At 52.4% G+C, this 13377-nt stretch overlaps 1 protein-coding gene across 2 annotated transcripts in view; it reads left to right on the plus strand.

Annotated features, from left to right (window-relative positions):
- Positions 1-13377, plus strand: part of CRACD (capping protein inhibiting regulator of actin dynamics) — a 47324-nt gene that overhangs the window by 31165 nt on the left and 2782 nt on the right. For both annotated transcript variants that reach the window (XM_057309838.1, XM_057309839.1), the window contains 4 exons: positions 1412-1480; positions 3645-3827; positions 4416-7266; positions 13137-13327. In XM_057309838.1, the coding sequence (XP_057165821.1) occupies positions 1412-1480; positions 3645-3827; positions 4416-7266; positions 13137-13327 (3294 nt within the window). The remainder of the gene's footprint in view (positions 1-1411; positions 1481-3644; positions 3828-4415; positions 7267-13136; positions 13328-13377) is intronic.

Genomic DNA, 13377 nt, shown 5'->3' on the forward strand with positions numbered 1-13377 from the left:
GCAGAGATGAGCGAGACTAGCCTGGGGGCTACCTCTGTGTGCTTTCCGTTCTAATGAGAGGAGAGTCACATGCAAGTCAACAGATACCATATAAATATAAATAGAATTACTTATATAATAAGTGTAATAACTCTGGAAAAAGAAAAATGCTGCACAGAAGGTAAAACGGAGTGATGGAAAAGTGAGTAACATGGTGGGTGAGGGGCCGCTCTCTGGACAAGGAGGTCATAGCAGCGTGAGCAGACCAGGGGTAGAGGCCGTGTCCTCGGCAGAGGGGAGAGCAAGTACAGAGTCCCAGAGATGGAGCTGAGGGTGTCCTAAATGAAAGCAGGTCTGTGCGGCCGGCCAGACCCTGGAGGGGGCAAAGGGAGGCTAGAACAAGGTAGAGAGGCCGGATTGTACAAACCACGGGAAAAGGGTGAGTTCTATACTGAGAGTAGTAGGAGCCTCTAAGTATTTTAAGCAGGACGGTGACACAATCTGATTTGTGTTTTCTTCTTTTTTTTTTCTTTAAACTTTATTTTTATTTGAGGGAGAGCAAGAGAGCATGAGCGGGAGGGGAGGGGCAGAGGAAGAAGAGAGAGAGAATCCCAAGCAGTCTCCACGCTGAGCTCAGCACAGAGTCCGACGCAGGGTTCGATCCCATGACTGTGAGATTATGACCCGAGCCAAAACCAAGAGTCAGACGCCCAACCAACTTGAGCCACCAAGGCACCCAATTTGTATTTTCTAAAGATGCTTCTAGGTGTGGTGCAGAAAACAGGCTGAGGTCTGACAAGCTGACACTATTGCTCTGGAGGGGACGGTAACACCTGTTTGTAGATATCGGCTGTACCAGGTAGAAGGTACAGCGGGCCATCAGAAAGGTGCCGGCGATGAGGCGTGGGCGTTCCCAGGGCAGGTGAGGCAACTGCGCTGGGGATCTTGAGCCTTTTTCTTCTTCCTTCCGTCCTGAGGGTTTTTGCCTCCTCTGGCATCCACCTTCTCAGCCCAGCCCCTCGTGAGCAGCGCTGGTAGGGCCTTTTCTTCTCACAGAGAAGAGGTCTGGCGTAGAGGTGAGAGATCCAGCAGGTGAAGGGGCCGAAGGCACAGAGGTCGGGCATGTGACACAGCCCTGCTTCCCAGGTAGGGTGGCTAGAGGGTGGCGCCTGGCCTCTCTCAGCCGTGGGGAAACACAGCAAAGATGGAGGTTAGAGACCGCCCAGGTGGAGATGTGTTGAACTGAGGAGAAGAAGAAAGTGTACACTCTGTGCCAGGAGTCCTAGTCTGGACATTAGCACGGTCCCCACTGTGACTCCCACCGGCTCTCTGCAGCCAGCTGCAGCCTTTTCCACGCGCAGCCAGAGGCTGGTTATCTGCCCAGAACTTCCTGTTCCAGCATTTGACTTGAGCGCTCTCTTTACTGTTCCAGACCAGTGACACTCCAAGTTCTCGGAGTCCTCTGAATCTGCCTGGAGCCAGAAGTGAGATGGAAGAGAAGGTAGTGTGATTTGAACTTATGCTTTTAGTTTCATTACTTCAGTTACATTTTGGCCCCCTCTTTTTTCAGTCCACCGTCTCATTTTTCCATTCCTAAATGCTGCCTTCACCCATTACCTTCAATTCCTTCAGAACGTTACCAGTGATAGATGTTAGGGCGTCTGTTTCCATGGCATTGAACCTGCTGGGACTGAACCCCACTCATGAAAACAGCCACCTCCCAGCCTGCATGTATTTGCACACTTAGACATTGGTCATCTTCCTAAATGTGCCACGTCCTTTAAGACACTGTTAAGCCACTGAAAAAGACATTCCAGAACACCTAAAGGTACACAGGTCTGTAAGGAAAAAAGCCTCCTTCTATTTAGAGATGAAAAAAAAAAAAAAAAAAGACCTCAGCATTTCTCTACATGTATGTTTTTGTTTAACTTTTTTGTGTTCAGTCGAAACCCAGGACTGTGCCTGCAGGAGTCCCGGGAACCCTGGAGAGGCCAGTCCACTCCCATGAGCAGTCTTCACCTGCACGGGGCTCCAGGCATCCTCCCGGGGGCTGGTACAGTGAACAGAGTATGTCCCTGAGTCTTCTGAAGGGGGGTGCCTGCAGACTGTGCCACCACCCGAACAATGAAGAAGCCTGGCTGGAATACACTAGAAATGCAACCTTGCATTTAAATCTCAGCTTCAGGTGCTTCTCTGTGCCTTCAGTCTGTCACATTTGGCTCGAACGCTTTTTATTCATCCCTCTATTAGGGGATGGAAATAAATGATTCATCTCTTTTCAACAAGAGTTCAAAATTTGATACCTATTGGAAAGATAACCATAAACAAAAGTTAGGAGCCCAAAGGCTGGAATTATTTTTCCTTTCTTCTGTGCTGCTTATCATAAGTTATTATTTACTGAGCATCCATTTTGCTCTTGGAGCTGGCTTTATCTTCTGTGCATGAATATGGAAGGTAATCGTGAAAAGCAAAGCTGTCCGCTAAGCCCCACCGGCTCTGCACGGATAGCATGAATGCCCCCACCGACCCTGTGCCTGAGAGCGGCCGGCCCGGCAGGGAGGGCCCAGAGCGCCCTCTGCCGTGCGCTGGCGCCGTGCAGCTGGGAGCCCTCCCCTTACTGCCGGCCTGTAAATTCTCAGGAGTTAAGGTGTGGCTTCTTCTCCGTCCATTTATTGAGGCCTCTGGGTGCAGGGTGAGCTGGGTCTCTCTGACCTATCTAGATATGTACCGTTTGTCGAAGTTGTGGTTTCTAAGTGCACGCATCTAGGTTACAGTGCTGCCGTTCACCCTCTGAGGGACTGCCCTCACCCCTGTGTGGTACATTTCTGCCCTTCCTTTTTCTGCCAGGGCCTCCACCTCTCAGCGACTTGGTGCACTTAACCCAGGGCTCTGTGGCCTTGGAGTGATTGTGCTAGAACATTTTTGTGGGTAGTAATTTCATGCCCTAGGCATAGACGATCTACTTTGCTGTTGTTCTTCATTCCTCCCCAAAATATTTATTGAGCACTTGCCAAATGAGATTTGCTACTTGGGCATAAAGGGGACTGAAGAGATGAAAAAGACACGTTCCCTGCCTCAAAGGGACTAAGGTAGAAGCTGAGGGATGTTTGCAGGTGTCTGAGGTCGTGTCTTAGATGATAGAGTCCTTAGCATAGAGATGAGCTGGTCCAGGGCTGAGCAAACTATTGACTTATTTCAGGCTCTGTGGCCATAAGGTCCAGCCAGGACACTCCCCTCTGTTGTGCTCTTCCTTTGTAGCCCAAAGGCAGCCAAAGACAATGGACGATGGGCATGGCTGTGTGCTAGCAAAACTTTATTTACCAAAATAGGCTGGGGGCAGGATTGGGCACCCTGGCTATGTTTTGTCAAACCACCCATCTACTCTAACCTCCCCCCCATATTATTCAGAGTAGGAAAATGAGTCCCTGAAAGGTTACATGACCTTTATGAGTTAATGCACATATCATTGGCAGAATAAATCGTCAGTGTCCCCTTTTAATTCCCAAAGCCGTGCTCGTCTCACTGTCCCAGCGAGCCCCCTCTGCTCAAAGCCGTCCTTGGGTGGGGCCGCGCAAGGTGCAGGCTCCATCCAGCAAGGGGCCTGTAGCTCTGGGACTCTTCGCACGTGGTTCTGATCGGGACTGTGTGGTTTGATCTCCATACAGGTGGCTCCAGTTAAACCATCTCGGCCAAAAAGGCACTTCTCTTCTGCTGGAACCATCGAAAGTGTCAACCTAGATGCCATCCCCCTGGCCATCGCTCGCCTGGACAACAGTGCCGCGAAGCACAAATTGTCTGTTAAGCCAAAAAACCAGAGGGTGTCCAAGAAGCACAGGCGACTTGCCAGGGTATGTAGAGCCCATACCCCGCTGACCAGGCAGCCACCGTTGCTTGCTGGCCCCCGATTCTACCCAGGGGAGGTGGTGCCGTGAGGGGTCAGTAGAAGGAACGAGGTCTCTCTCATCAGGGACCCAATGTGTGGCAGTGAACAAGGGCAAGCAGGCCCATTAACTTTCTATCGCCCTTTCTAACGTTGCCTGTCTGGAGGCTGGTGGACCCCAGCTCGCCTACCATGGCTCAGCCAGAGGCTCTTTGTTTTGAGCTGGGTGGACTTCGAAGTCACAGATTTCAGGGCACATCGATGAAGTGCAAATCTCATTTTTTCTACTGGTTCTCCTATGATTCATCTGTATTAAGCAAAAGGAATTTAAGAATGACCAATAAAGGGTCTACTGAGTCAACATGAAGGGGATGTGTTTTCCTCCACCCTCGCAATTTACTCTTGGTGTGCTGGCCTGGGTTTACCGAGCTCTCTACTTAGGAACAGCTGCCCCTTCTTTTGAGATGAAGAGGCCCACCGACATTGTGAATAGGGTGGGTAATGGTTGCCTGCGCCAAAAGAATAGGCTAATTCTTTTTTTCCTTACTCATGTTAGGATCGACCAAATGAACAGGGTGGCCTTCCGCGTCAGCTGTCCCTGGACCAGAACGGACACTCTAGAGAAGACAAGCCAATTTGGCACGAAGAGGAACCAGAGCTGCTGGACTTGGAAGAAGAGAAGAGATGCCAAGAAGAATACTGGCTAGAACTTGAAGCCAAATGCAAACGGCAAAAGGCTGAGGCAGCTGAGAGGAGACGCCTGGAAGAGCAGAGACTCCAGGCCCTGGAGAGGCGGCTTTGGGAAGAGAACAGAAGGCAAGAGCTCTTGGTGGAGGAAGGAGAGGACGAGGAGGGAGAGGAGGCAGACCTACAGCCGGAGGCAGAAAAGAGGCAGCGGGAAGAGGAGAGCCAGAGACTGGAAGAGCAAGGTGGCCAAGGCCAAGAGCTGAGAGAACAAGAGGAAGGAAGGCACCTGGAAGCCCACGAGCAGCCGCCCCTACAGCGACACGCACAGCAGGAAGGGCAGGCGGTGGGGAGCGGGCCGGAGGAGGCTGAGAAGTCTCGGCCATCACAGGAGGAAAGAGAGTTGAAGGAACTCAGGAGGCAGGAAGCTGAGAAGCAGCAGCGGTGGGAGGAGGAGGAGCAGCAGGAAAGGGAGGAGCAGCGGCGGCTGCGGGAGGAGGAGGAGGAGCAGGAGGAGCAGCAGGAGCAGCTGCGGCTGGAAGAGGAGCAGCGCCGGCGGGAGGAGGAGGAGCAGCGGAAAAGGGAGGAGCAGCTGCGTTTGGAAGAGGAGCAGCGCCGGCGGGAGGAGAAGCAGCAGCAGCGGGAAAAGGAGGAGCAGCAAGAATGGGAGGAGAAGCGGCGGCGGGAGGAGGAGCAGCGGCGGGAGGCGGAGGCAGAAGCAGAGAGAAGGGCAGAGCTGGGAAAGCGGCAGGAAGCGGAGCGTCCGGAGCGTCGTGAAGCCGCGAGAGTGCATGAGGAGAAGTGGCAGCAGCCGGACGACAAAAGGGGCTTGAGGAGCCCACTTCAAATTGACTTTGCGGAGAAACCTGGGAAACGAGAGCACCTGCAGCCCGAGAAGCAAAGAGAAAGCTGCGAGGAACCCAGGATTTGCGAGAAGCGGGGTGAGGAGGCCGAGCCAGCCGGCGAGCAGCAGGGGCAGCGCGGGGATGTGCCTCGGCATGGCCGTCGTGCCCGTCCGGAAGAGAGACCAGAAACTAGCGTGCAGCCTCCCCAGATACAAGAGGCGCAAGTGGAGGAGACGCCGGCTCGCAGGGAGAAGAAGGAAGCCGCAGCCCCAGAACAAGACAGAAAGGGGGAGGAACTCCGGTGGCAGGAAGTGGATGAGAGGCAGAGCATGCCCAGGCCGTACACTTTCCAGGTGTCATCGGGAGGGAAACAGATTCTCTTCCCCAAAGTCAATTTGAGTCCAGTGACACCCGTGAGAGATGCGGCACTTGCCTCCGCTCCCCACGCGCCCAAGATCCCCCAAGCCAGCCCGGCCTCCCATACCCTGCCCTCTTCCCTGAGTGTCCCCCACACAGCCATTCTGGTCACAGGAGCGCAGCTCTGCGGCCCGGCGGTCAACCTGAGCCAGATCAAGGACACGGCGTGCAAGTCTCTCCTGGGCTTGTCAGAAGAAAAGAAGCACGTGGATGTCCCTGCCCTGGAGAACCCGCCCCGAGCGCCTGTCGACGCCCGGGCAGGCAGCGGGAAGGTCAGGGTCCCCCAGGAGTCTCCGAGCAGCGTGGCCGCACTAGCCGAATGGGCTTCCATTCGGTCCAGGATCCTGAAGAACGCGGAGGGTGAGCAGCGCAGCGACAGAGACCAGTCTCGGCCCCGTGACGAGCACAGCCCCAGGGCCCGCTGTGATTCCCGCGGGAACCTCCGGAAGACCCCCCCAGTAAATGCGAAGTTCTCTATTATGCCTGCGTGGCAGAAATTCTCCGACGGTGGCACCGAGACCTCCAAACAGAACACAGAAGCAGAGAGCATTAGAAGAAGACCCTCGCTGGGACCCGGCGACGGGCCAGTGCCCCAGCCTCTGGCTACTAATGAGCTCCCCAGGCGTGCAGAGAAACCAGAGCCGGCAGACACCACAGAGGGGTGCAAATTTGCCAAAGACCTCCCATCTTTCCTTGTCCCAAGCCCTGCTTACCCGCCACCGAAAGCAGTGGCCCATGCAGAGCCCATGACCACTTCGGACAGTGAGCCCACCAGCGGTAGAGGAAAGCCAGACCCCTCGATGCCTGGCCAAGAGGAAAAAGCCTCGCCTTTTGGAATAAAATTGAGAAGGACCAACTACTCCTTGCGCTTCCACTGCGACCAACAGACAGAACAGAAGAAGAAGAAAAGGCACAGCAGCACCGGGGACAGTGCCGATGGCGGCGCACCTGCACCCGGGAGCACAAAAGGAGAGAGGGAGACGGAAGGCGTGGCCCCCAGGCACGGCCTGTCGCTGCACCCCGAGAGGAAGCAAGCCCTGTCCGCCTGGAAGGACTCTGCCGAGAGAGCCCAGCCTGCGCCCGCCGCCCCGCCCGGGCCCCCACCGGCTGCGGAGCACGACAAGGCAGCGGGCAAAACGCCCCTGGCGCCGAAGCCCGCCCTGGCCCCCAAGCCTGCCGGTCAGACCCCCCCCTCGTCCCCACTCTCCAAACTGAGCAGGCCCTACCTGGTGGAGCTGCTGGCCCGCCGGGCGGGCAAGCCGGACCCGGAGCCTGGCGAGCCGGGCAGGGAGGCTCAGGAGGGCAGTGCCCCCCGGCCGCCGTCGCCGCCGCCCCCGGAGCAGAGGAAGGCGCACAAGAGCGAGGAGGAGGAGGTGGAACCAGAGAGGAAACCCGCTTCCCCGGCTCTGCCCGCCGCTCGGCCCGACAAGCCTTCCCCGACCCCCGAGGCCGGGAAGAAAGGTAGGTTGGGGTCGGTGGGATCGCCCGGCCTGTGCCCGGCGCCTCGGGTGGGTCACGGCCGAAGCGGCAGCGGCTCCCGCCGGGGGAGGCCCCTCGCAAGCCCTCACCAGGCGTGTTTCTCGTTCTGCCGTGGAATTGCGGAGAGGCCGGCTGAGCGACGCGCGGCCGCTCACGGCGTTCGTGCGGCTCAGCCAGGGAGCCCGTGCCGGTGCTCTCGGACGGACGCGCTTCGCCGGCCGGTGGCCCCTGGCAGATGGCCCTCCCCGGCAGGACGTCCTGAGGCTTACGAGGGCCGTGCGGGGGCGCTGGGGACTGCGGGCTTCTGCACCAGGCGGCCTCGCTGGGCAGTGGCGCCGAGCGGGGAGCCGACGGGCCGTCGGCCGCAGCACCCGCCCGAGGAGCCGCGTGTGGACGGGCCGCTGGCTGCAGAACGCTCCGCGGCTGCACCCCGCTGCAGCCGCCTGGCCCTGCGACGCCGCCCCGCTGCCTCGTGGCGCTCCCCACCAGCCGGGCTCTCTCGGCTTGGCTCAGGGGCCCCTGAGAACCTCCATCCCGTACTTTTTCTTCTCTGTTTCGGAGAGCTGGCGGTAACTGCGGGTCATAGTCCCGGAAGCTGCTCACGTTTCTTAGAGACGTTCTCCCCGAGGTTTATCAGGAAGCCCGGAGGCCTGCTCTGTTGCTGAATCGTTGGGGTGCACGAGAACAGAGCTGTTCCCCAGCAGTACTGGTTGGGCTACTTGCCTTAATCAAGCCTTAGACCAACATGTAAATCAGCAGTTTCCAGACCATTTCTCCCTAATTTCTGTTTGTGCTGCTGACGGGAAGCCCATTTTCAGTTTTTGCTCTATTTGTGTTTTTGTGTTTCCCTCTGGGCTGGGCCCTGGGGCATCGCCATGGTGAGTCCCACAAGCCCGGTAAGAGCTGCCCCCTAGTTCCCCGCAGCCTGGCGGGACTCGTGCCGGCAAGCCCCGTTGGCCTTCAGAGCTAGGTGTTTTGGGGGGCCTGGCTCTTAGGTAAAAGTCTTAAAAGTTGGGGCACCAGGTGTGGAGTCCAAACCCTTTCACCTCAAGGAGAAGCTAGGAGTTGTGAGTTCCCTCCCAGTTGTGGGTTGTTGCACAGGCAGTGGGTTTATGGTGAGATTGTGTCTCAGTTTCAGTCTCCTTCCGTGTGTGGTTTTTCTCATTCACACAACGTGTAGGAGTTGTTCAGCTAGTTTTTGAATCATTTTTAAAGGGAATTGTTGCATATGTAGCTGTATGTTGGGTGTGTCCATGGGAGGAGAGGAGTTCGGGATCCTTCTATGTTGCCACCTTGAACTGGAGCCCAATTTTCAGTTTTGACATTAGCTTTGGTGTCATTAGCTTTTATGATCTCTTCAAAGTCCGTCTCACTGTCTAGGGGACTCTATCACTCTCCTTAGCTTCTCCCCAGAGAAATAACTCTTCTTTCTCTTAGAGAAGTCCCTTTATTATAATTTTCTACCAAAAACCGTTACTGCCCCGTTTTCTTTCCCAGGATCCAGATTCTGGGCTGTCAGGCTCTGCTAACTGAATTTCTCTTTGCTAGAAAAGAAGCATGAACACAAAGTCCACAATGCCCTGGGATGTCTAAAGACCGTTGGGATTTTCCCGCCCCACCCTAGGCCAGGCTGACCAGTGTGTTGGACTGAACACCCCCATCAGAATGTAAACGTTAAGGCTGCATCTCCAGTTTCATTTGTAGTGCCATCATTAGCTAAAACCCCCGGAGCGCCGCATGCATTTAGGGTGAAGTTCACCGAAACAACGGCCGACATAAGTCTGTGTTGCAAATCATGGTGCTACCTTTTATTTTCTTCGGCCGGCTCCTTGACAGCGCCGCCTTCGTAGAGCGGCCGGCAAAGAGCTTGTCAGCTCTGCTAGGTTCTTCTGTTTGTATTACTAGTAGCCTCACAGTGTGCTGAAAGCAAACAAGCGAGGGTAGTGTTTCTGGTTCTCTCCCTCCCTGTACTTGGTGCTTCCAGCTTCCCTCGGGGGTCTGTAAATACACTGTTCTGTGTGGCCTTCTGGTACGTGGCCTGAGAGAGGATGTCTGTGCCAGTCTAAATAGTAAATATTAGAAGAGCTTGATTTCATTTTTCTTTTTGGATTTAAAAATATATCCGAAATTCTAACCTTTTCTTCCTTTAGCCCCAGTGACTCGCCTTGCACACCCCCTTTATTTTGTAGACCACTGCTGTAGAAAGAGATTTCCAGCCCCGAGGCTGAGGCCAGTGAGAACCAATCCATAGGCTGAGCCACTATGAGAGCTTTGACTCTGAATCCACCCCAGTGGGAATTAAAATAACAATGATAATCCCTGTGCTTGTTCTTTAGATGTCGAATGAACCAGATATTAAGTGGCCCTTTCTCCAAGAACTTACCTTCGGGAGAGTAGTTCAAAGCCTGTAAGGCCAGGCTGTAGCTGCTCATGTCCCCACAACATGGAGGAGGGAGTGTGAATGGCCTGTAGTTCCCCTCATCCGCTGAGTTTAGAAGGAGAGAGAATAGGTTTAAACAAATGTTTTACCCTGGCTTCTTCCACCTCAACTCTGATTTTTCTATGACCTTGTGGTAGCTGTCTGGGCCAGCCCTAAGTCAGTGATCTAGAACTTTACTTCAGGATATGAGAGTCGGTGCCATTATTTGTTGAAGGCCTTTGGACAACCTAGGCTGAAATTCGGAGAGGAACCCTATTTTAACATCCTCAAACATTTTCTGTTTATTGATCCCCAGCTACAATCCAGACCTGTTAGGCCCTTACACGTACTGTGTTACAGCCTTTTTAACGTCTGGTCATAATTCCAGAATGTGCTATTCAAGCCACAGTTCTAAGGAAATAAAAATCTGGCTAGCGATTTACCTTTTCAAATTAAAAAAAACAGGCAATTATACTTAAAAGGTATTTTGACCCTTGTGATAAAAACACCAGTCAAAATTGTTGTCAGGAAACTGGCCAGTGGTTTTAATGACCTTCAGATGGAATGTTTAGTGTAGGATTTTCTGTTACGTAATAGCTTTAAATGGAAATCATTTGGGTCTTGGCAATTTGGTTTTCAGACCTTTTACAAACAGGTGTTACACGGCCCTTGAGTAAAAAAACCCAAAATTTATTTAATTAGTTCCCATGTATCTAAAGCTTCTCAGGCATAATGCTTGAAGTGGTGAATACAGTTGACCCTTGAACATTGTGGGGTTAGGGACACCACCTTCCCACATGGCTGAAATCCGTGTATAACCTTTGACTCCCCCAAAACTTAACTACAGCTGACTGGAAGCCTTACTGATAATATAGACAATTAACTCATATTTTGTATATTAAATACTGTATTCATATAATAAACTAAGCTGGAGAAAAGAAAAAATGATTAAGAAAACCATAAGAAAGAGATAATTCATTTACAGTACTGTGCTGTTTATTTTTTAAAAATCCACGTAGAAGTAGACTTGCGCAGTTCAAACCCACGTTGTTCAAAGGTCAACTATATTTTTAATTTTTTTTGGCTAACTGAAGATTAAAAATACCTTTCAGTTTTTTTAATACTTCTGAAGTGTGCCAGTTTTCATTACTGTGTTAGATCTTACCTGAATCTTTATTTGATGATTAGGGAGAGTATAACAACCAAGACTCATTGTAAGTAGGAATTCTCTTTGTACAGTGTTATAGATCTAAAAGGTATAGGAAAGCAGAATCTGCCCCTTTTTTGTGCTTGAATTCCTAATTTGGTTTTACTTTGGTTCTTTCTCCTCAATATAAAGTCAAGTTGACTGAGAGCCCTGTTTGGTAGGTTCTGGATCATCAAAGTGAAAACTTCTAGTGGATTTCAAAAGAACAGGACTATAGTGAGCCCTTTTCCTTTGAGAGAGTAAAGGATTCAGTGCCAGAATGATTATCTCTAAAAGGGCATAATTTTTACTTAAGGGAAAAGAAGGGGATGATTTTCATAGACATAAACAGAACAGGTCACTTGTAAAGCGGTTACTATATGCCAAGCACTGTCCTGAATGTTCTGACGCCCAGGATCTCTTCATCTTCGGGGCAGCCTGATGAGGCATGTGCCATTATCATCTCTACTCTGTGGATTAGAAGACCTTAGGAAAGTTCAAGTAGCTTTTGCTTGACATGAGGTCAAACCCAAGGCTGCTTGGTTTAAAAGTCTAATTACTCAGCCTCTGCTGCCCACCACCTGTGAAGCGCGTTTGCCCCCGTTGTCAGCCACCAAGAGCGCAGACTGGAAATCAGAAGTCCTAGGTTCAGACTTCAGCCTGGGCGCTAACCGCTAGGTGACCTCGGGTCTGTCAGAGGAGAGCAGTGGCCCCAAATCACGGTTTCCCACTGTGTTCTTCAGAGCCCTGTGCGTCCAGCAGCCTCACTGGGTGGAGCAGCCTCCCTTGTATCTCTTTCATCCGTTGGAGTGCCACATAGGATGTTCTGGGCGTGCGGTTTAAAAAGCAATAAATAAGAACAATAAATCAAATAAGAACCTGAGTCCCCTGTAAGCCCGAGATTTTCTGACACGGGAGATCTTATTTTTACTTCCATTTGGAGGGAAGGAAAATGCTTCTGTGTTTCTGTTGGTCAAAGACGTTACCGCCCCCCCAGAGACGCCTGTCAGGCATCAGCGCAGAGCTCCCGTCAGGAAAGGACAGTTGAGTATTTCATGTCACAAGCTGCAGAGGGTGTGGGATCAACATAAGTGAGTGGTCTCACTGCAAACCTGCTTTTGCCTTCGCGGTTCTGATCACAGTTCCATGGTGGGGGGCAGTGGCTGCGCGGGCAGATCTCCACACCACCAGACAGTCCTCAGACACCACAGTGCAACGCCGTTCCGACGCGGTCTACCTGGAGATGGCATCAGGCCCCACAGGTTTAGGGCTCAGTCCCACAAGACTGTCCCCTCTCCAGATGCCATTCCCAAGTTCCGGCCATCACCTGATCGACTTAAATCAGAGATTCTCATGAACCCCTCCTTGGGTTCAGTTAATTAGCCAGAGCAGCTCACAGAACTCAGAAACAGTTTGCTTTCTAGATGACCAGTTTATCATAAAAGGATATAATGCAGGAACAGTCAGGTGGAAATGATACAGAAGGGCAAGGTATGGGGAAGGGCATGGAACTTCTCTGCCCCCAGAACACACCTCTCCCTTCAAATCTCCATGTGTTCACCAAGCAGAAACTCCCTGAACATCGTCCTTTTGGGGTTTTATGGAGGCTTCATTACGTGGGCATGACTGATTACATCATCAGCCATTGGCGACTGAAGTCGATCTCTAGTCCCTCTCCCCTCCCTGGAGGTTGGGGGTGGGAACAAAAGATCCAACCCTTCTAATCACATGGTTGGCTCCTCTGGCAACCAGCCCCATCCTTAGCGTTGGTCCCAAAGTCGTCTCATTAATGGAATAAGAGACACCTTATGCTCTCAACACTTAGGAAATTCCAAGGGTTTTAGGAGCTCTGAGCTCTAGAAATGAGCACAAAGACCAAATACGTTATTTCTTTAAAATTTTTTTAAAGTTTATTTAATCTCCACACCCAGTGTGGGGCTCGAACTCATGACTCAGAGATCAAGAGCCACATGCTCTACCAGCTGAGCCAGCCAGGTGCCCCCAAATATATATTTCTTCAAAATCACAATATCGGGGCACCCGGGTGGCTCAGTCGGTTGAACATCTGCCTTCGGCTCAGGCTGTGATCTCAGGGTCCTGGGATCAAGCCCCTAATCGGGCTCTCTGCTCAGCAGGGGACTCCGCTTCACCCTCTCCCTCTGTTCCTCCCTGCTGCTTGTGCTCTAATAGATTAATAAAATCTTTTTTAAAAAATAAATCACAATATCACAGTCTCTTTTTCCACAGAAAAGCCGGTTCTTCAGAGCAGGCACTCTTTAGATGGCTCCAAACTTGCAGAGAAGGTTGAAGCTGTGCAGCCGCTGTGGATAACGTTAGCACTGCAGAAGCAGAAGGGGTTTCGGGAGCAGCAAGCAACTCGAGAGGAGAAGAAGCAAGCCAGGGAGGCCAAACAGGCAGAAAAGCTCTCCAAAGAGAACGTGAGTAGCCTGAGGTCTTCAACTTTAACTTTGCCTTCCCTGAGTTTGGC

This window comes from Ursus arctos, unplaced genomic scaffold (genome assembly GCF_023065955.2).
Source record: "Ursus arctos isolate Adak ecotype North America unplaced genomic scaffold, UrsArc2.0 scaffold_9, whole genome shotgun sequence".
NCBI lineage: Eukaryota > Metazoa > Chordata > Mammalia > Carnivora > Ursidae > Ursus > Ursus arctos.